Raw genomic sequence first — 23,598 nt, 5'->3', positions numbered from 1 at the left:
GTCGGGTAACAATTATTTATATTTTTACTAATCGGAATAATACTCAGACTTTGGTCTCATAACACCTTCACGGACAACTGCTGGCAAGGATTAGGTGAACAGATGTTGTTATTCACCTCAACGATCGCCCTCCCAACCTATAGTCGGCTTTTAATAGTTCGTGCCGACTCCCTACTCCAAACTTTACCCAACCTCACTACATACCCATCTCACCCGAATAAATAAATTTAATTAATCATTTCTTTAAACGTTATAAAATTTAATTAATATTATTAATTATAATTATCTTAAACATTTTATTATTTAAATTGTACCCGATACTTCGTGTTTACTATTTAACATTTAACACCTAACAAAATTCACGGAATACCCTTAACAAGCAATGTAAACAAACAACAAAACCCAACTATCTGGCAACCCCGCATTCGCTGGTGGCGCGAGCAATATAAATAAGTTAAATGTGGGAAAAATATACAAAGTGCGTAATTGTGGATAAATGTACAAGTAAGTGTTAATATCTAAGTGTTATTAATATACATGTGATCGTGTTTTGTATAAATGTAATAAATATGCATGTAAATTAAGTGTTTGTATAATATTATGGCCTTCCCTAACCAAAAGAGCTCTTGTGGGTCAGAGGGGGGGGCATCGACAACAATTCAAACGTAACTAGTTGTGACAATGTGTGATTCTAATTAAGCTAATGCCATAAATATTTGCAGGCGGAGACTCCTGGACTTCTGTGCGTGTCTGGCGTAAACAGCGGCAAGCCTATAGCCGATGAACAGCTGCTGGACTGCCTGGTTGCAACGAGGATGATGTCTGGACCCAAGGCTTCCAACAAAGGGACGTGGCACTTGACGCTCACAAGGGCATATGCGTCAAGATGCCTTCAGGGACGGACTCACCGCGCTCCCGATGTCTGGTGTGTACACTTTGTGTCTCTGTGTGTGCCTGCCTGCGTCGACTCGAAGTGTGTGTTGCTGCGTTGTGAGTGGCTGCGCTTGCGTGTTGTGCTTGTAGCTTGTTGTCCGTGTAAATTACGGCTGTGGCTGCTGCGGCTGAAGTGTATTGCGTGTCTATGTTTGTCACCATTCGTTTCTACTTTTATATTTTATTATTTGTTCAAAATTCCGCACTTAGAAAGAAACTCTGCCTTGCAGCAGCCACCACGCGAACCAGACTAACCCTAACCTCATACCCCTCCTTTTTTCTATTTCCGAATTCTATTTTTCTATTCATCTTTTCTTTCTTTTCTAAGCCTACCAAAATCCAAAGCTTTTTGTTTTGGTTGCGGATAAGCCATCAGCTGTCGATGTTACCCAATAGGTGGCGCTAGTAACAGCTGATACCTATCGATGGCTGGCTGCCAACCATAACACCCTTTGGTTTTCAGGTTTTGATCATATCCTGTTGTCTGTAAGAATCGAAGTATTTCGTCTTGCTGCTACAAGGTGGTATTGAATTAAAAACTTTTAGCCCGTTTTCTACAAAATCTGTTTTATCTGCAAATAAATAAAGAAAAAATTCAGTTACAGTTTTCAGTTTGAAATAATTCAATTTTCAATAAATTAATAAAGAAAAATTCGAAAAGCTTAGTAAAACAGACAAAAGGTGGCGCCACATACAAAAACTTCGCAGAAAGGACAAAGCTGGTGCCACAGAATCATTTGAAAAATTATCTTTTTGAAAAAAATGATATGTATTTGGAAAATAAAATTTAATAGAAGAAAGGTTCTGTTTATTCTGGTCATATTAAGACAATTTATAGCAGTTGAGTCACTTAAATAAAAAATATAGATGGCGCTAGTAACATGTTGCTCAACAGCAGTGCTGCCAACCTTTGTGGAAAAGATAGTTGTTTAGAACATGTATTGAAAATGAATGATTGAAAAGAATATATATGTAAAATGGTCATATTTCTGGCAAACAGCAAATTTAAAAATTTCTAGCGACCGAACTCTTTAAAGAGTCAAAGCTAGCTATAAAATGGCTAAGCTGGCAACAGTGCCGATGACAAATGGTAGCTATCGATACATATTTATTGACAGTTGTGTTTATGATATCGATTACACTATTGCTATTAGCAGTTGCTTATTCCCCTTTAAACTAAACATAATTACTTTGCAGAATGAATAAAATATAAGAAAAGTTAAAGTGCATTGTAAATTGTTGCTGCTTTGCATCGTAGATTTTTATTTAAACTGTTATCTGATACTCCTAAATAACTGTGACGAGTAACAGTTACATACATGACGCACATCTCTAGCGCAGGTTCATCGCTAGGAAAACAAATATGGCGGAACGCAAATGCAAAGAAAAATAAAAAAAATAACTTTAATTCGCAATCGCAAGTATAATTGTAACGCGTACAATGTGCAATTATTACGCGTAGTTAAAATAAGGGCGTTAATTGTGCGCTCATCGGTGTATGTATCTGGGTTGCCATGCGATTTGCACAGTCAACACAAATACAAATTGTTATTACGTGACCTCGAGAACGCCGCTAAAATTGAATTGCATAGAACCGTGACAAAAAACTGTTTTAATTTTGTGTTGTAAAAACAAACAGACGTAACTCTGCAATTGTTAAATGTGTCACTAAGATGCTAAATTGATTATATGTATGCGAGTGAAGATACAATAAGGAATAACGTTGAATAAATAGCAATTAAAAGGACACGAATTATGTCTGGGGGACGCGACAGCAGCGCCAACAGCGGCACCAATGGCAACAGCGCTGCCAACGCCAACGCCAACTCGACGTCCACAACAACAGCAGCAACAACAACAACAACACCACAGACACCGACACAGCAGAGAGCGCGGGGTCGTCCAGCGAAGCGGGCAACGTGCACGTGGTGCGGGGAGGGAAAGCTGCCACTGCAGTACGTGCTGCCCACACAGACGGGCAAGAAGGAGTTCTGCTCGGAAATGTGCATCGTGGAGTACCGCAAGGCGTACAGCAAGGGGGCGTGTACGCAATGCGACAATGTGATACGCGAGGGTGCGCCCAACAAAGAATTCTGCTCCATGATGTGCATGAACAAGCACCAAAAGAAGAACGGTTCAATGCGACAACGCGACAGCGGCGCCGGCGGTGCAGGCGCTGGTGGTGCCACAGACTCTGATCGCAAGCTGTTGAGCAGCGGAGCGCCGGCGCCCACAGGTCCCTTTCAATACGAGAGCTTCCATGTCTTTGACTGGGATGCCTATCTGGAGGTGAGTAGCTCTTAATGCCCCCATGAATCACAGACGCTTAAACTCTTTTTTTTGGTTACAGGAAACTGGAAGTGAAGCAGCTCCCGCCGAGTGCTTCAAGCAGGCGTTAAATCCGCCGAACAATGACTTCAAGATCGGCATGAAACTTGAGGCATTGGATCCCCGTAATGTCACCTCCACCTGCATTGCGACGGTGGTCGGTGTCCTTGGCTCTCGGCTGCGACTGCGCCTCGATGGCAGCGATTCTCAGAACGATTTCTGGCGTCTGGTCGACTCCACGGAGATTCATGCAATCGGTCACTGCGAGAAGAATGGCGGGATGCTGCAACCACCGCTCGGATTTCGGATGAACGCTTCCAGTTGGCCCGGATACCTCTGCAAGATACTCAACAATGCGATGGTTGCGCCCGAGGATATATTCCAACCAGAGCCACCCACGCCACCGGTGAATCTGTACAAAGTGGGCCAGAAGCTGGAAGCCGTGGATAAGAAGAATCCCCAACTGATTTGCTGTGCAACAGTTGATGCCATTAAGGACGACCAGATCCATGTGACATTTGATGGATGGCGCGGCGCCTTTGATTACTGGTGTAACTATCGCTCCCGAGATATCTTTCCTGCCGGCTGGTGTGCACGCAGCTGTCATCCAATGCAGCCGCCGGGTCACAAGTCGCGCATGGACTCCGGCTCTGGCAAGCAGCGGTGTCCGCGTCCAAGACACACCTTTGTGGCTGAATCAGATGCCATGGTGCCCGCGTCGCCAGTCACGGCGCACTTTCATCCCAATTGCAAGGCCGGACCGTTCATCAACAGCTCCAAGCTACCTTCTATGGTGACGGGACAGACGCACGAAACACTCGCCAAGCTTTGCCTGCAAGAAGTCCTGGCCGCCAGCGCGGACACACAGCAGTTGTCCCGGTTGCTCTTTGAGCTGGACGGCGATGTTCACATTGTAACCGCAGCTGGAAAGAACTTTACGGTAAATTGTGTTAGCATAAATCTCAATGAATATGACTAATCCTCTGGTGCATTTCAGGTCAAAATACCGTCGCCACTGCGCATGAAGGATGACGAAAGTCTGGCGCAATTCATTCGGACACTGTGCATCACGTGCAAGGCATGTGTGAATTTCATATCGCTGGTACCGGAGACCGAAGAGTGCAAAAAGTGTGCGCAGAGTCGCAAGCGTCAATTGATGCAGACAGCGACGCCGCCCTCCTCGCCAGTGCTCGCCGAGAAGCGCAGTCGTCAGTCGAAATCCGCCACGCCGACGCCAACATCGCCCGCGGAGAAACCACTAGTTATCAAGCAGGAGGCGGGCGTGAAGGCACAGCAGACAAAAGTGCAAACGAAGGCCAGTAAAGAGGAAGTGAACCACAATAATAATAACAATAACAACAACAACAACAGTAGCAATATTGGCAACAGTTCGAAGACAACCATCAAAACGGAACCGAATGGCCTCACACCAGTGACAACAGTTGCATCAACGGGCACGGCACAGACACCGTCGCAGTCGCAATCTCAGTCTACAAGTCAAAGCCAGGCTCAGGCGTTGCGCAAGGTGCGATTCCAGCATCACAACAACAACAATAACAACAGCCCCAACAATGGCAATTGTCCTCAGGAGGCAAGCAACAATAACAACAACAACAATTTGGTTTCCTCACCTGCCAGCAGCAACAACAGCACCTCTTCCACCACCTCCTCATCCAGCAGTAGCAGTAGCCTGGCGGGTGGCACCGCAAATACCAGTGCAATTGGTAAATATATGGCGCCACTGGTAGCCGAAGTGCATCCAGAGCAGATGAACGCCAAGTCGCCGCATCCGAGCTATTACAAGTCTCCGACAACGTTATCCTCAAGCGCTTCATTCCCATCATCGGTATCCACCCCCTTCACAGCATCACAGTCGGCCTGCTCGGCGGCGCCAGCTGCCAGTGCGGCTAAAGCTGCCACTGCGCCAATTGCGGCTGCTGCATCCAGTAGCTATGGTGGAACGGCCATCACCTCACCCCACAGCACATCCACATCTACGGCTACAACAACAGCGTCCTGTTCGCAACTGCGGGCACAACCGATCGATTGGTCCATTGAGGAGGTTATCCAGTACATCGAAAGCAATGACAATTCCCTAGCCGTGCATGGCGATCTCTTCAGAAAGCATGTGAGTATTCCAAATATTTAGTATCTTTTGCCAAATTACTGATTTGACTTGTTCCCTCAACTCCAGGAAATCGATGGTAAAGCTTTACTGTTACTCAACTCAGAGATGATGATGAAATACATGGGCCTAAAGCTAGGACCAGCCTTAAAAATATGCAATCTAGTGAATAAGGTCAACGGAAGACGTAATAATCTGGCTTTGTAAATCAAGAAAGAAACGGAACGTGGCAACGGGGGACAAGAACTGGGACAGGGGACCGAACAAAGATCATGCGGCGCCAATGAGGGGGAATCCCCCATGCCGTGCGCAGAAGTGTTAACAAATTAGTACCTCCTATAAAAGTAAAAGCAAACAGAACGATATGCATAAATTTGTAATGTGTTTGGCATTAATGAAGTTAAAACACACAAATATTTAATTTAAAATTTAATTTCACAATAACATTCTAATGCGAATAATGTCAAACATGCGCAAAAAAAACAAGAAAAAAACTAACAAACCAAAACAACTTTGAGCAAGAACTTCAAATTCCAAAAACTCATATTCGAAATATCAGTTTTTCATACACGAAAAACGAGCAAAGCAAAAAAAAAAAAATGATTACCTTTTAATGCATATGCATAATAATATTTATTACAGTCATACACATACCTACACAAACACACGCACATTATGCAAGACAAAATTTTAATTAATTTGTATTTAATTTAAATTTGATTGAAAAATACCCGATAGAATAAAAATGTACAGATTTTTACATATAATTTTGTAATTATGTATGTATTGATTACGTTCTAACTATTACAATGTTTGCTTAATTTTAGCAATTTAAATTAAGAGAGAACAAATCATTTGTTTAAGCTGCATATAAACCCAATTAAAAAGCAAACAGATCAGAAAATCAAATTAATGTAATCCATAATTAATCGAAAGCGCCAAAAGGTGCTTCGAAAAACACACAGATACACCCATACACAAACACATCCATTTGTGTAAATTATACAAATTTAAATACACTCTTGTATGCAATATTTCTCATTACCTTTATTTCCACAAACTCTCACACATGTACACATAAGATACTTTTACGTACGTATAGCAAACTGTATACTTTATTATTAAACTTGAAAAAAAAGTTCACTTCGAAAGTTGATCGTTGCTTTTGTATACAATCTACAGCCCGAAAGATATAGGCCATAATTATCCATATTTAAAGCATTAGCTGAGTCTAAAACTTCAGATGCTTGAATGCTACGAGAGACTGTTTAATCGAATGTCGTTTCAGCCCTTTCAGGTCGCCTCCTCTAATGTCTTTCCAAACCCTAATTGATCCCAAAACAATATAAACATACAGATATACACTTAAGGACATACATACATACATACGTCATCATAGATACTCGTATAAACATAATGAATCATTATACGATTATACATACTATACACAACTTTCGGATGGACACAGGTAAAATATGAACCATTGCATATAATCATAAAATTAGACGAAATTCATAAAAGTATACTTGAAACAAATACAATTAATAACCTCTCGAACTTTTGGCTAATCTCTAGATACAAATATAGAAAATTACCAGACATTTACCAAATGCATAAGTGCAAAAATGAAAATTAAAACGAGTTAAGCTAAAGCTCCTTGGAATACAATTAATGAGAATATGCGAAAAATTAAGCTAATTTCTACCAAGCAACCAGATACACACATACACACACGCTAGTTAAAATACAAACACAGGTACACACAAATTATTTTAATATTATACTTGTATACATTTTGTTTCTCCCTTAATATTAAATAGATTTAAGTGAATAGTTATTTAATTCATTTAATGTTATGTATGTATAGAGAAGAATGATGACATTGTATCAGACAATTTAAATCTGAATAAAGGAAAATATATGCATAAATGTTTTGATGAGTATTCATTTGGAAGTAATTTCGCTCATAACATCTAATTGTTGAGAAACGTACATGAACAGAGTTATCACAGGATGCTTTTTTTTTTACATTTTTAGCATCACTTAACTTATATTTTATTGAAATAAATTATCAGAGCGTACACAACACCCTTAAAAGTAATATCTGAGGACGGTAAAATGGCATCAGGCACTTGTGGCGACGACTTATGGATTCAAATTAGTGAGACTTTGATTGAACCATGTCAGAACAGCGAGTGGCTAAGAGATATTCGTTCCTATAAACATACTTCATTTCCTATATGTGTGACATTTCAAGGTGTCAATAAAAGTTTTAGCGAACAAGAACATCAGGAAATACCAAAAGTAGGGTTATTCGACGAATATTATGAGCGCGAGGAGAGGTCGAAAGGTTCAAGGGTGTCGAGTTCCAAGTGCAGATGCCATGGTGTGAAGTCCAGGTGCAATTATGTAAAGTGCAGGTGCCACGGTGTGAAGCGCAGTTTCAAGGCACATTTAGGTGCTTGTGACAGGCTACCTAAGGAACACTGGGGACGTAATATTATCGAAACTGGAAACTGTAGATCAAGCTGTCTAATGATGTAGAAAGATATATTGTTTAAATGTGACTTAAAACTTTGTTTTGAAAACACTCCAAGTCCTGTTTTCACAAAAATATATTAGATATGCCAGCCCAGATTCCACATACTGACTCAAATTAGATATATATGGCAATTTCAAAAATTACATATATTCTTTCAACTGCTGTTATAATGCGATGACTTTTGATTGGAATAACTATAAATTATATATAATACTAATTAAAAAAGAGTTTAACCTTTTTAAATACACTTTGCTGGTCTTAACGAGCTACACTTGGCTGAAGTAATATTTTCTTTAAAGACAAAACTCACTTTTCCAAGCTGGATACTTAAACTCTTTTATATGTGTTTCATAAATGGCACCAAATCCATTCGTACAGAAAACACATTATGGGCTCCACTTGCCCATTCCTTGAGTCCCCAATAAAGAGTATTCCAATTAGAATTTTGGTGTCTTGAGTGCTTTCCGTTCAGATTGCTGCAAATTAGAGGACACATATTAAATATGTTAAATTTTTATTTATTAAAGATATTTGTCCACGCCGCCCATTCAAATCTCTATCGAAACTGAAACTTTCATAAGTTCGTTTCTGAATAGTAATGCCACCAAGTCTACTATTATATGCGTGGATATTTACTCTAAATGGTTAAGTATTAGGAATACACAATAGTGGTTTTGTAGTTCCGTAGGGTATGGAAATACGTAATCGATTTTCCCATTCTTCAATTTTATACATATTCTCCTCTAGTTCTATTTCCATGTCATCAACTTTTATTTTTTGAAATCATAAATTTTTTCCTTATTTTCCTCTAGTTCCTCTTCCATTCCTTTTACTATCGAATGTAAATAATCAATAGTTTCCTTCAGTTTTTTGATGGTGGCCTCATAATCATTTATTATAATTCTCGTTGAGAATAACTTCATTTAGTTGTTCAAGCTCCTCTTGGGCTTGAGTCTAGTTTTTATCTTTTTGATCATAATTATCAATCGATTCCTTCTCTCTTTTTATCTGTGAGATCATCATTACTATTTGACTTCGTCTCATATTTTGGTAATTTACATTGGAGCTCCTCTGGTTGCTTATCTTGATTTGTGGCAAATCGTTTGGTGCAATTATCTTGTGGATTATACTTTACTGAAAGCAGTTCCATTAATTTGCCCAAATTGTTAGACAACGACGCTACCAAATCATCCTTATCCTTAATATTCTGGTCGTTAATATTAGTCCTTTCCTTGTAAACTGATAATTCTATTTCAAGCGCACAAAGTTTTTTTTCTGCGTCCCTATTTGATTGTCTTTTATTTGTAAGATGTTGGCAAACTCTTCGATTCCTTCGGTGTTACAGCTGAATTCACCAGCAATTCCTGGACTGCCCTGGAAAATACTGTCTCACACTGGATGCACTCCCAGGAGTCAGCCTGCAAAATTAAAGACACATTGATTCAGTGCTTTAAATATAAATATGCAACTCACAGAATTATCATCAGAAGTTGTTTCAGATATATTTCCATCTAAATCGATGTTTAGTGTCTTATGATCCATTTTAATTAGAATTTTATATAGTTAGCGCACAACAAAATACATAAGTACTACAGAACTCTACGGCATTTGCGTATTAAATTCAAGATCAAAGATGGTCACACTTTAATTTTGTATCGAAAATGAGATTTGATATCGATCGATGAAATAAAAGGACGGTTCTTTTTTTTCAGATACATAGTAAATTTCACCAGTGGACTCAATGTTTTGTCAATTTTAGCCGGTTTCAAAGGTGCGAAATCGTGATCATAATTGATCATAATTGAATTTAACTGTCGATAGCTGGCTCAAAGTCGACTTTTCGATAATTTAACGTCAACAATCATATAGGCATAGCAGCGACAATCGAAAGAGCACAAAAGTTTTTTATTTTTTTTTTTAAATATATAAATTTTTATAGATTATCTATAGAAAAACTTGATTTATAAATTACAAAAATTCTTGTATTCGATACAAACGCACTCGATAGGTTGCTTATTTGAGTAATCGATTGTTAGCAATAGTACCATTTTATTAGCTTGCATGTGTGTGTGTGTAACTAATGCACAAGTTGAAATTAACTGGCGCCTAAAAATTGCGTGAATTCTTTTTGTTAAGCAAATATGTCAAGTGACAGCGAGGAATACCATACAGATGAGCAAGCTAGTGAAGCTAGTCACTCCTTATCAGGTAAGTTATTAAATGAGTTTTGAAATTGTTAATTGATATATAAATTGTTTAAATATATGACGTCACCAGGACGCTCAAGTCACAACAGCACCGAAAATCCTTCGAGTGCCAATGTAACTATTCTGGACACTGAATCCGACGATGATAGTGTACGTCGAGTGGCTAAACCAAAAGCGCGCCGCAAAGCAGTGATTCTTTCGGACAGTGAAGAGGAAGATGAGCTGGATCAGCGTGGTCTGTCGCCGCGCACGCGCATGAGCATCACGGGCGTGCGTCCTCAGGACATAAATGATGATTCCAGTGAGATAGACTACAGCGAGGAGGAGGCGCTGGAGAAGTCTCAGGAGAAGTCGCTGGAGAGGTCGAAGGAGAAGTCACTGGAGAAGTCGCTGGAGGAGTCACTAGAAAAGTCGATGGAGGAGCAGCAGCAGACTAGCGTCAATACAGATGATTCTGCCGAGTTGGAATCCACAGTCGATGATAGTCATCAGGAAGCTGATGAACACGATGATTTGCCTCGTTACAGTAAACAATTTGCAGGCAACAGCAAAGATCTGTTGCATTCAACGCTGTTTCCAGTTGCTCAACAACAGCAACAGCCTGAGTTGGAGATGGAGATGGAGTCAACCAATTCCTCTTCCAGCGACGTGCTCATCCTCAGCAACAAGGAGGAGACAATTGAAATTTCCAGTGGCGATGAACAAGAAAACTTTTCGCCGAATAGCCACAAGTCCGGAGCTTTATCAAAGCGTTCTTTTAGTGTCAAAAATGAGAATGTGTCACGTGACTTCTACGAGGATGAGCTGCGCAAGGTGGCGGAATTGCGGGTGCAGCTCATCGATGCGGAAAAGCTGTTCGAGAAGGTGGCCCACAAGTTGCCCGACAAGGGCACACAGATCACCAAACGTATGGATGGACTGCGTGCAGACATTGCCAGGAAAGTCAGTTATTTGAACGGTGTCAAGGTTCAGAAAGAGGACATCCCAAAGAAGGCGGCGGTACCTCAGCGAGTTATTCCACCCAAGTCCATAGACAAGGAACTGGACTGGGATGATCTGTCTGCAGCGGTCAATTTAATACAGCCCAAGCACACGGGCACTCAAGGCTTGGCCACCTTCAATAACCAAAAGGCACTCACTATGGATTCACTCAAGGTATTATTCCATTTTAAATATATATCTTTCCTGTATTTAAATCCTTGCCCTTGTAGGATCTGCACGGCTCTTTGAAGGACTGTCCCGCAGAGAATGTGCTAGCTGATGATCCATCAGGATTGAAGGTTCAGCTCATGGACCATCAAAAGCACGCGCTAGCCTGGATGGCCTGGCGGGAGAAGCAGCGTCCCCGCGGTGGCATTTTGGCTGATGACATGGGTCTGGGAAAAACGCTAACCATGATTTCACTGGTACTCACTTGTAAGAATCGGCAAGAGAGCGAGACAGCCACCCAATCCGCTAGCAGTGATGAAGAGGAGGAGACTGATCAGAATCGCAAGGACAACGGCGGTTGGTACTCAAAGGGTCGCAAGGATCGTAAGTTTATTATACACCAACAATTGAATTTAAGCTTATTACTGTGTTTAATTTATAGACTGTAAGGGCGGCACTCTGGTGGTGTGTCCCGCCAGTTTGATACGTCAGTGGGAGAATGAAGTCAATACAAAGTTGTCCCGCCATCGTCTCACTGTCTGTGTTCATCATGGAAATAATCGCGAGTCGAAATCTAAGCATTTGCGCACCTACGACTTGGTGATCACCACATACCAAATTGTGGCCAGGGAACAAAAGTCTGGAGCCGCTCTATTTGGTGTCAAGTGGCGTCGCATCATCCTGGATGAGGCACACGTGGTACGCAACCACAAGTCACAGTCGTCGCTGGCTGTCAGTGAGTTGCGCAGTAAGTTTCGCTGGGCTCTCACTGGCACTCCAATTCAAAATAAGGAGCTCGATGTTTATGCGCTGTTGAAGTTTCTCCGCTGCTCGCCATTTGATGATCTGGCCACCTGGAAGAGGTGGATCGACAACAAGAGCGCTGGTGGACAGGAGCGTCTCAATTTACTGATGAAATCCATAATGCTTAGACGCACCAAGACTCAACTGCAATCGGATGGCAAATTAAACAGTTTGCCTGACAAGAAGATTCGTTTGGTTGAAATAAATCTTGATAAATATGAGATGAACGTTTATCAGCGAGTTATGACCTACTCACAAACATTATTTGCCCAGTTCCTGATGCAACGCGCTGAGAAGGAATCAGATACGAACTTTGTTAACGATGCCTGCAAGCCCACATACAAACAAATCAAAGATCCAAATGGTGCCTACTTTAAAATGCATGAGAAATTCGCTCGTATGGCTGGCCACAACCACGAGGTGAAGTCCCATGAAATTTTAGTCCTTTTGCTGCGTCTTAGACAAATATGTTGTCATCCAGGTCTTATAGATGCGGTAGGTACATGAAAAGTATACTATTAAGGATACAATTTGAAATCTGTTTGGCTTTGTCATTGCAGATGTTGGAAGATGAAGGCGCTGGAAATGCAGGCAATGATGATACCCAAGAGGATTCACCGGAAATTGACTTGCTGGCCCATCTAAACAAGTTGACCATTAATGACGATGCCAACAGTAGTCACAATGACAGTAAGGAGCGTCCCTTGGAAGGTGATGACATGCGATTTGCCAAGGCCTCACAAAATGTGCTAAAGCGAAGCAACCCGGTTTTTGATTTAAATCGCCCGTCCACCAAGTTGAGAAAAACTCTGGAAATACTACGGACATGTGTGCTGAACACTGATGATAAGGCCATCATCGTGTCACAGTGGAAATCGGTGCTGGATATTATGCAGGACATGTTGGTAAAGGAAAGACTGGCAACATTGTCATTGAATGGCACAATACCAGTACAGAAGCGTCAGGATATTGTCAACGAATTCAACGATCCACGCAGTTCCAAACGCATTCTATTGCTGTCTCTGACAGCCGGCGGAGTTGGTCTCAATTTGATTGGAGCAAATCACTTAATCCTATTGGATTTGCACTGGAATCCGCAGTTAGAGGCACAGGCACAGGATCGGATATATCGTGTTGGCCAGAAGAAGGATGTCATAATCTATAAGATGATTTGCGTCGACACGGTGGAGCAACGGATAAAGGCTTTACAGGATCGTAAATTGGAATTGGCCGATGGTTTGCTGACAGGCAAGGTTAGCACCAAGCTCTCCATCGATGATCTCAAGGGTCTATTTGGCATGTAAACTTGCTGGCCATAAGAAACTCAGTCATATTTGATGTTGGGCTGTTTAATTTAAGAATAAACAGAATGCTATGCAATGATTTGATATCATTAGTATGCCTAATAAAGAGCTTTCCAGACAGGCATTTATAGAAAAAATGAAAGAATTATTTATCATTTAATTTATTCAAGTTCAACTTTATTTTGAAGCGTTGTTTTTTTTATTTTAACTACGATACAATGGTAAAAGTTTTACAATTTTTAGTTCCATCTAACTTGAAATGTTTTAGCTACTGTTTAATTTTAGTTTCTTTGCTTTGCTTGTCAAGCAAAAAAGTGTTAATTTTAGATTTAAGCAAATACAAAAAAGAAATTTAACTACAATTTGAATAGCATAACGTTTTTGGTTTTTGTCGATCCTAACACACACAATGTACACACAAAAAATACATACAAATATGTTTTATAATAACTTAACTTAAGAATACAAATTTCTTATAGAAGCTGGTCGGTATCCTCCTTTCACCCCTGTCTTCCTTTTCATTCATAAAAAAAACTTACATATTCATATAATAAAACCGCATGACAGCGCACAGCCCAAGGAAATGTAACATTATCAAAGAATTCAGGAAGTCACAAAAAAAAATCATTATGTTGCAAGCTGATAAAATCTCATATTTAGGTATTATACGCATACATACTGAAAATTGTATCTCATAATTATTCAAATGCTGTACAATTTTTTTAATTAGTTTTCGGTTTTTTTTTAGTTTGATTTAATGGTGCTCTACTCGTAAGTGGTGCAAGCTTAGGACTAGATATCATTATATGTGTGTATATTTAGTTGTTTGTGTATTTGTATGTATGTTTTCGTGTTGTGCAGATCATATTTAAGAATCTTAGTTTCTAGCGCTTATTAATCTTTGTGTCATTTTGGGAAGAAATTATTGTATGCTTAAATAGTAAACACACTGCATCAAAATATGGATGCAACTGAATCGAATAACGTTATTATATATATGCATTACTGATAGTTATACCAGATAAATCAGCACAGTTTCGTTGATTAAGATTGTTCTAATTTAAGTTGTTGAGATCAATTTGAATATGTTTTAAGTTAGCTCAGCCCGGTATTTAATTATGCATTCATGACTCCTCTGTATTATGTGTATTTCTGTCAAAGCTTTGCTATTGTTTTAATGAAAAAAAAAAAGATTATTCTATGTATTATATTAAATTCTCTGCGCATCTCTTTAGTACTTTTGAATTGTTTGTAGAATTCAGTTTAAAGTTCTAGAAATTGGGTTTCAGTTCCGTGCCAGCTCCATTCCAGTTTACAGACTTCGGTATTTGGTGCTGATTTTTAATTATCGCTGTACAAAAAGAGTAAAAAAGACAGTTAAACAATATATTAGCTTGATAATAAATGAAGAATATAAGTCGAATTGAATTAAACTTGATTTGGGTTTGCCTATTAATTAGTTAGAAACTCAATATGCTATTGGTAATCATCTTAAGCACAAATGCGGCATAAAACTGTTTTTAATGGCAACGACCGTTGGCAATAATCCCAGCGTGCCCATATGGGTGCAATGTCTCAGCCATAAAAAGCATTAAAATCATTGTAATGCCAGTCAAAAGGCACCGAAGACAACGAGCACAGCCCAAGGAGCGGGCCTGCTTACCTGCCCGGCAAGGTTAGCCAAAGGATGAGCGAGCTCTGCGCTCGTAAAACCAAATTTTATAGCAACATCGACAACCACGACAGTGGGTGCCGATGCCGAAGCCATTGGCTGTCCAGTCTGAAAGTGGACTTGGTCTTGGGTCTTTGGATTGGATTCTTGAATCCTTGCCATTTAGGGCGCAGCTGCATTCCCGCAACGATTTAGTTTTTAACATTTTTTTTATAATGCCAAATGTGATTTTTATGATGCAATTTAAGAAAATGCAGCAGCAGTTCTCAGTTTTGCCATGACTGCTTTTCAATTGTCGCAGTCGAACTAATTGGAAATTAACTGAAATAACATTGAAAATCACTTCGATAAGTATATATTTACTTGTTATATGAGTAAGTAGCATGCAACAATTTCAAGTTGTTGCTTATAAAACCCTAAATAAATTGTTGATTAACAACTGAAATAGATTCACTTTATTTTTTGGTACCAAACAAATATACAAATAAAAACAAATTTACCGATAGTAAAATAATCTAGCAAATAATAATATTTTATTGCATTGGACAATCATTATTAAATGTCTTTATTTTTGTAATCAAATTGTTTCTGCTGCTGATTAAGTTTATTTTGATCTTAATATTTTTGAGAGAGCATTCTGCATGCGTTGTATATTTGTTTATTTGCCCAACTCGACTTTTTACGATCACCACAAAATTTTCCACTGAAAAATGAGTAGCTAAAAAAAGTGCCAAAGGCAAGCAGGAGCGCTTTATTCGATTCGACTCGACGATTCGAGTTGTGACTCGGGTTCTGTATGCAGAGCATACATATTGTTTATTTTTTAATAATGCGTGTCCACTAAAAAAAACGGCGTAACGTGGCACCATAAAAACCGGAGAGCACTCTCAACACGCAAACCAAACGAAAGACGAACAACAATAATAAACACACAAGCCGAATTATAGACGGGGCCCGGAAGGGATACCAGAGGACAGCGAAATTCGAGCAGCGTAAGCTAAAGCTGAAACTCCGAAACTCGCTCGCAAAACTATAATATCTTTTCCCTTTTCTTTTCATTTATTTTTTTTTTATTTTTATGGTAAGCATTGCATTTATTATGGTTCGCCTCGACCTCGAAAGCGAATACGGAGCATATGTATGAGTATGACGATGACGCTGACGATGGGTGATGATGACTGAGAAGAGGACCATTAAAAAACTAAGGGATTTGCTGTTTGTATTTTTTTTTAACGACGTCTCAACGGAAATTAGAAATCAACGGAAATTGTGCGACAACACAAAAGCATTGAATATATTGTATGTGGTTTATTGTTATACACACACACACTCTTATATTTTGTTTTGTTTAAACTTGCCTAAGTGATATTTTAAGTGCTTCAAATGGGATCGCACAAATATGTGAAGCTGTTGAAAAATTATTAAGTGGTTCAAATATTTTGCAATTTAATTAAATATCACTTCCCAAAACGTCGTTTATTAAGGTTTTGAAAGTCATTTTATATAAAATAAATAAACTGATATCCATTTATCATTATCTATAACTGTTACAATGTCAAAATTTGAATGCCCAATTTGGTTTTAATGGGAAATTGTAATTAATTAATTTTCAAGCTGTTTGCCACTTGTCCGACATTTGACAATAAATTTCAACACAAAATTCTCAAGATTTTAATGTGAAAATGATGTGAGAAACTTGGCAAGCAGTTTCCATATTATTATTTTTTTCTTTTGAGCAAATAAAAATAAAAGAAAGCTACAGAAAGAGAGCTCGAGTGTGAGAGAAATAAAATGAAATGCATATTTTTTATTATTATTTTTTTTTTTTGGCGTTTTACAGCCAAAAGGTGTGCAAAATTTTGATGATATTTGCGCCAAAAACGGAAACAAAATATCGTTAAATGGGAAACTTATGCATTTATTGCTATTTTGGCCAACAGTCAACAGTCAAGAGGAAAAGGTCAGGGAATTGGTGGTATTGGCAAGCTTATATACAAGTTTTCTGTGTGTGTGAGCGAAGTGAAACAAATGAAATGCACTTTTAGGAGCTGCTCCTGCCACAGGAGCCTTAGAGGATCGTAAAAGTTTCGCATTGTTTGGCACTTTTTATGGCCGCTGCATTTGCAGTTGAATAATTGTTGTTGTTGATTTTCGCTTGCTTTGCTGATAAGTTTGATTTCAACATTCCGTCCTCTATCTCTCTCTCTCTCTAAAACCTGACGGAGTTAAATGAACTCTGTGATAGTTTTATGTGGCCCCGTCAAGACAGGCAGGCATCTCATCTCTCTCATCATCAACATCTTCTCTTCTGCCTTCGATTTTCTGGTCTTTTTGTTGTCTTCGACTTTGTAGTCGCCCTGTACAATTTAATTGCAGCCTTGCCTAGGCTTAGAGGCATCCAGAAATACTTATACATATAGTATATATATATAAAAAAAAAAAAATCAAAATTATTTTTTTTCGCGTTCCAGTTTTATGATGCACTCGTAAAAACTCACGACGCGCCTTTGATGCGGAATGCCACAGGAGATGAGAAGTTGAAGTAAGTGGAGTTGAGTTGAGTTGAGTAGAGTTGAGTTGAGGTTTTAATGTGCCGAAAGGGCGCACAAACAATCGAAGGATAGTACGGAAAGAGCACAGTTCTAGACAAGATTTAGATGATGTTGTTGTTGTTGCTGATGTTGCTGTTGTTGCTGTTGTTGCTGTTGTTGCAAAATGCGTATATTTTATTACCTTGGACCAGACAGACACATTGAAATATGCATTCTGAAGTGTTGTCCGGGCATCATAAATTGTGGTAAGCAGGCGAAAGTTTTGATGTGCATTTCGAGGGCAAAACATTATATGACATTTGTGATATTTGTGGCAACAACATAAATGCCAATGAAATAGCAAATAACACGAAGCACGCAGAGCAACCCGAGACCCAATCCCAGAAATCTGAGTCTCCTTTAGAGCGTTTCTCGCAGAGAACCACGCTGACGCCACTTGAGTTTTTAATTAAAGCAAAGGCATCACACACAAAAGGCAACAAAATGTTGAAGCACTTGAAGCAGCGTATAATATAAACTAAAATGCCAGCCAGCATGGAAATTTAACACTTGCCTCTAAATTAAGCAACGACGACAAACAAATGGCCAAAAGACGAATGCTTCAATTGTCAGCAGAAAAGCACACGCATTTTGACAGCATCTGCGGGGTATGAAGGGGGCAACCAAAAAGGAATTGTTTTTCATCAGTAGCAACAGCAGCAGCAGCAGCAGCAGCAACAGCAACAACAACAGCCACTGAATGAAAAGCTTTTGTTGCCACGTTGCAGCCATCAGGCCAAATGATGAAAAAGCCATTGCATACTTTCCTGCACAGTCCGGAAATGCAACGGCTAAAGGAATGGCAGCAGCCGCCGGAAATGGAAATGTAGAAATGGAAGCTGCAAGTGGCAAGCATTGCTGCAGCATCAAACTGGCAACCAACTTAAATTGTAAACATAAAACTATGCTGCGAAATTGATTTGATTAAAGGCAACACGTCTGGACCTGCATGCCAAATAGGTTGAAATCTTCCATCTCAAACTGCTGTGGCCTCGAACTTTAAATACTCTTTATAAGTATATCTTTAAGTTTTCTCTTAACAAAAAAAAGAGATTTTAAATGAATTGTTCATGCAACTAATACGACTGTGGGAATTTTAGCTTCCTGTTTACACTTGTTGCTTTTCAACAATCTGAAACTATCTTTATACCCTTTAATTGCATTGCTAGCTTTTAACAGTATTTAGAATGTTAAATATTCTTGGTCAGTTTAATAAAAAAGTTTATCGGCACGATATAATAAAATGTGGGTTAGGATCAGTATACTATGCCTTGAAACAGATAAGGATGCAATTTATTTTAAATTAATATTTGTCATTGTAAAAAAAATATTATAATCAGAGGTGAAACAGATAGCGAAACCAACCGAGAATTTTCCAAAACTCCACATATTTTAGGAAGATTTTCGGTTGGTTTCGTTTTATGTGCCTCCCCTGTATATACTCAATTTTTAATCGGTTATTTATTATTTATTTTATATGTTTATTATATTTTTTATTAACTATTTGTCAAGCTGGAGCATTCTGTTGATTCATTATAATTGTATCATGGCTGATAAAATGCGTGCTAAGATCTAGCATTATCAAAATATGTATATATAAAATTTACGAAGACTTATTATCATCTATAAGTCTTTTTAAATTTATACATGTCCATTTGTATGTATTTAATAATTATATATTTATGTATCAGTTTGGTTCAACTGTTGGTATTATATTTTTATTATTATATATTATAATGTTTTTCATTTTACTGTTTTGTTATGTTTTATGTGTTTATTATAATTTTCCAAATGATTATCTTACTATTGATATATTACTGATAAAATTTTGGTTTAAGATCAGGTTCAGATTACTAAAAATAATAATTATTTACTTTTTTATTTTATTTTATGTATCTATTAATACTTTATTTTAGTTAATTATTATATATTATATGGCAACGAAGAGAGTTATCATATAATGACTGCAAAGGATCAGTTAACTCTGTATCACAGTTCACATTAATGTCTGCCTGTAAGAGTATTTGGTGTTCGGCAGCAAAAAGATGCCTTTTGTTCATTTTTGTATTGTTGTTTAATATTAAAAATAACAATTGATTTGGCCAAGTATCGCCTCCGTCTTTACTTACACAAAGAGGGCAGCTGCGGCGGCTGCTGCAGCAGCGGCGGCAACATTGCGATACTGCTACGTGGCTGCTGCTGCCGCTGCAACGGCCGCAGCGGATGTTGAGCTGACCAAATGCTGGCCGTGATGATGATGATGATTGTGATGATAGGCGCCATTGCTGCTGCTGTGCGCCGGCGGTGGCGTTGTGGGCGACCCGGAACGCGATCGTTGTTGCTGCTGATGATGATGATGTTGGTGCTGTTGATGGCCGGGCGTGGAAATGGTCGAAACAGCTGTAGCCAATGTGGGCGAGGCCGCCGAATGTGCGGTACCATTACTGCTCGTGGGCCTCGAGTGCTTCTGGTGAGGATTGGATACCGTAAGTGCGGTTGTACCCGGACTTGGCGGTGTTCGACTGAGGGCCAGAGGTTCCGGAGTTGGCGGTCGAATGTGCGTCAATGGGAGGTGCGTAAAATGGGTTCCACACTCGATGCTGGTCAGGTACATGGGCACTCCGGTCAAGTGCAGATCAATTGCCATGGCCTTGTAGTAGTTGATATTGATTTGCGCTATAATTCGGTTAATATCTACACGCGCTGTGGAAAACGAAGAACGTGGAAAACGGTTAGCTAATTATAATGTTAATTGACTGATTTGAAATCGGCGCCATTTGCTGGCAGCCCCAAAAAGTATTCAATGTACTCAAATAACTGGTTAGTTTTACCTTGACGTTAACTGAACGATAAATAACCAAAAGATTTATGTCTTTTATATTTATATATGGTTAGACGAGCCTTGGTTATGTAAATGACGAGAGAACTAATAATATCTATGTGTATACTCGTTTTCTCGTTTCGAGCGTTGCCTTCGCACGTATTCAAGTTTATTACTTATATCGTTAAATTGCTGGGTTTCACACTATTTCTTGCCACATAACTTAAAAACTATTGGAGCCATAATATTAACTATGCCCGACACTAAAAGTCTATGCCCCCGGCCCAGGATGCGCCATTTTGGAAACCACACACATACACACACACACGCACACACACACACACACACATGGGTTATCCATGGACGCCTCGGTATGCACTTTATGTGCAACCTTCGCATGAGCCCCATGCCACAGTTTTGAAGCCCAACCCCATAGCTTTCTATGGCTGGCAAAAGAGGCAGAACCTTTTGTCTACTGCTGCTCCTGACAGCCCCCTCCTCCTCCTTCTCCTCCTTCTCCTCCCCACCCTCACAGTTACACACCGCTCCCACCCTACCGTCTTATCTGCGTGGCAAAAACTTTTCAAAATTTTACTGCTTGGTGCAACATCAAAATGCCAAGTTTTTACGATTACGCTGCCGCTGCTGCTGCTGCTGGTGCAATTTTACTTAATTTTAATGGGATTTTTTCTTCCGCCAACTGCAGAATGCATTAAACAGAGCCAAGCACACCGGAGAATTACGCATGAGTGTGCCAAAGGCATACGCAGACCTCAATATGTGTATCCATGTGCCCAACTAAGTACATAATCGTACTACCCAACCCAGCCCCACCCTACTGGGATAGGTGCCAGTCTACCCTCTCTACATATGTACTCGTATTTGGTTAAGGCACAGTTAATACTCGACCAGCAAAAATAAACCTGGTTGCAACTAATACTAGCACAAGTCTCCATCCTGTGCAATTTGGCTAAATAAAAAGTCGTAAACTTTCGGACAAACCCAACATTAATTTTGGGCATCAATTAACTGAGTGCATCTTAAACAGCAGGTCAAAGTTTATTTGCTTCCATTGAGAGTTGGCTAATTGTGGCAAGAGACTTACTTAGAAGATTATAAAAATACTGTTGGCAAATATCTAGAAAATATTTACCATACGAGAGTAATTTTTGGATTTTTCTACAATATGATCTTTATATGGGGATAAAACTTACAAAACGAATACCACCACTTACTCTTATCGTAGCTTTTATTTAAGAATCAAAAATACACAATACTTTAAAATTCAACAAAAAAAAAAAAACTAAAAAAAATTATAGTTAAGTAACGAGTATAAGATATTGTGTTCTTTCTTCTTTCACTTATTTTTAAAGTAACGGGTACAAAAATTAACTATAATCGTTTGAAGGGGAAAACAATCTGACGTTGGTTTTTTCTGGGCTTTCCAAAATCCCTGCAACAAATGGTGGATCATTTATAATTTTGCATACCCCAGATCTCATCTTTATTTTTTCTTTACAGTTCATAATTTATATTTAATATTAATTTTATATTTAATTCATAACTTAATTTTTATACTTAGTAATTTTTTCTTTGCCGACTGCTTTCAGTCGTGCACAAATAAATAAATAAATAAACTAACCCACGATACCCTTCACATTGATTTTTTGTTTTAGTTATTTTGGACTTTATAATTATACCCGTTTCTTAAAAAATAAGTTAAAGGATATATTGTGTTCGTTGGAATGTATGTAACAGGGAGAAGGAGGTATCTCCGACTCTATAAAGTATTTATGATCTTGATCAGCATTCAACAGCCGAGTCGATTTATCCATGTGTGTATATTTCCGTCTGTCCGTCCGTGTGAGCGGCTTTTTTTAACATTTTTTTTTTAGAGGTGCGCCCACTTTTGTCATCATTACTTGTGAATTCCAAAACCAATTTTCAAAAGCTTAAATTTTTCTAAAAGCTAATGAGCTAATGAATATATCTATATTTAATTTGCAAACAGTTTTAGATTTAAACCAATAGATTAAGAGCTATTAATTTTTTAATTACTTTATTTTACTTTAAAAATCAAGGAAAACTGAAAAAAAATTAATTACATTTTTGTTTCTATTTTTTTTTTTTACATATCTGCAATTATAAAGCGTCGTTTAAGATATGATTCATAAAAATGTAAGCTATTTTTACTTTAAAAATCAAGGAAAACTGGAAAAAAATTAATTACATTTTTGTTTCTATATTATTTACATAGCTGCAATTATTACGCGTCGTTAAAGATATGATTCATAAAAATTTATACCGAAACAGCGATATAAATTTTATTTTTATATGTATCGATAATTTTTTCGATACCAAAGGCTGATTCTGAAACGATCCCTCTTATGGCAGCTATATGATATAGTAATCCGCTTTTAACCAAATATGGTCATAATGTGTAAGACAACAACAAATTGATATTCTGTGAGATTGGTTAAGGTATCTCAAAAAATACAAAAAAATTTCATACTAAAGGTCATGCTGCTCCACATAGAAGTCATAAAAATCGAAAAAAAACATCGTAGAGCTTAAAAAAATTTTTTGTACGCCGATTTTAGCGTAATTAATGCAGCTATGTAAATTTTATTGAAACGAAAATTTAATTAATTTTTTTCGAGTTTTCCTTGAATTTTAAAGTAAAAAAAAGCTGAAAAAAGCTAAGCAAAAAATCATTATTTTCTTAACTAAAAAAAAATTGATAGCTCTAAAACTACTGGTTTAAATCTCAGACTGTGAATATATAAAATAAAGATATATTCATTAGCTTTTAGAAAAAGTAAAGCTTTTGAAATTTTTAAATTCTTTAAAAAATCTGACATAGAAAAAAAAAATGTTTTTCGTCATTTGTGGCCTCAAATCTATAAAAAAAAGTGGGTTTCGTTCGTTTGATTTTTGGGCTGTTGCCTAGTATAATTAAGGCAATAAAAGCACCCAAAAGTATGCAGTGGTTTTTATTTGATAGTAATTTCTATAAAGTATAAATGTAAGGAACGAGTATTTTACGATCGGGATCTCGAATGTAGCCTTTCCGACTAGTTTTTAATTTCGGTTCCCGATATTCATAAAGATTTTCACTTAAA

At 38.3% G+C, this 23,598-nt stretch overlaps 3 protein-coding genes across 4 annotated transcripts in view; 2 read left to right on the top strand and 1 right to left on the bottom strand.

The window, feature by feature from the left end:
- Nucleotides 1–2,252: 2,252 nt before the first annotated feature.
- Nucleotides 2,253–7,312, top strand: LOC117790276 (polycomb protein Scm). Its single transcript, XM_034629667.1, has 4 exons — nt 2,253–3,222; nt 3,284–4,201; nt 4,259–5,389; nt 5,456–7,312. The coding sequence occupies exons 1-4, from the start codon at nt 2,689–2,691 to the stop codon at nt 5,591–5,593; spliced, it is 2,721 nt and encodes a 906-aa protein (XP_034485558.1). The 5' UTR covers nt 2,253–2,688; the 3' UTR covers nt 5,594–7,312.
- A 2,660-nt stretch (nt 7,313–9,972) lies between these two features.
- LOC117790275 (transcription termination factor 2) lies at nt 9,973–13,572 on the top strand. The gene is made up of 5 exons (XM_034629666.1): nt 9,973–10,136; nt 10,206–11,290; nt 11,347–11,668; nt 11,727–12,583; nt 12,649–13,572. Exons 1-5 carry the CDS (start codon nt 10,070–10,072, stop codon nt 13,390–13,392), a joined length of 3,075 nt encoding a protein of 1,024 aa, XP_034485557.1. The 5' UTR covers nt 9,973–10,069; the 3' UTR covers nt 13,393–13,572.
- Nucleotides 13,573–14,129: 557 nt separating this feature from the next.
- The window catches only part of LOC117790277 (protein doublesex), a 43,079-nt gene continuing 33,610 nt past the window's right edge, over nt 14,130–23,598 (bottom strand). The window contains exons 3-5 of one of the 2 annotated variants that reach the window (XM_034629669.1): nt 19,785–20,358; nt 14,631–14,743; nt 14,130–14,558 (exon numbers count right to left, since the gene is read on the bottom strand). In XM_034629669.1, coding sequence (XP_034485560.1) covers nt 19,841–20,358 — 518 coding nt within the window. In that variant the 3' untranslated portion in view covers nt 14,130–14,558; nt 14,631–14,743; nt 19,785–19,840. Of the gene's footprint in view, nt 14,744–19,784; nt 20,359–23,598 lie in introns of both variants that reach the window. The other variant, XM_034629668.1, reaches the window with a different exon arrangement.

Source organism: Drosophila innubila (genome assembly GCF_004354385.1).
Source record: "Drosophila innubila isolate TH190305 chromosome 3R unlocalized genomic scaffold, UK_Dinn_1.0 2_E_3R, whole genome shotgun sequence".
Lineage (NCBI taxonomy): Eukaryota > Metazoa > Arthropoda > Insecta > Diptera > Drosophilidae > Drosophila > Drosophila innubila.
This window is presented reverse-complemented; position numbering and strand designations above follow the sequence as displayed.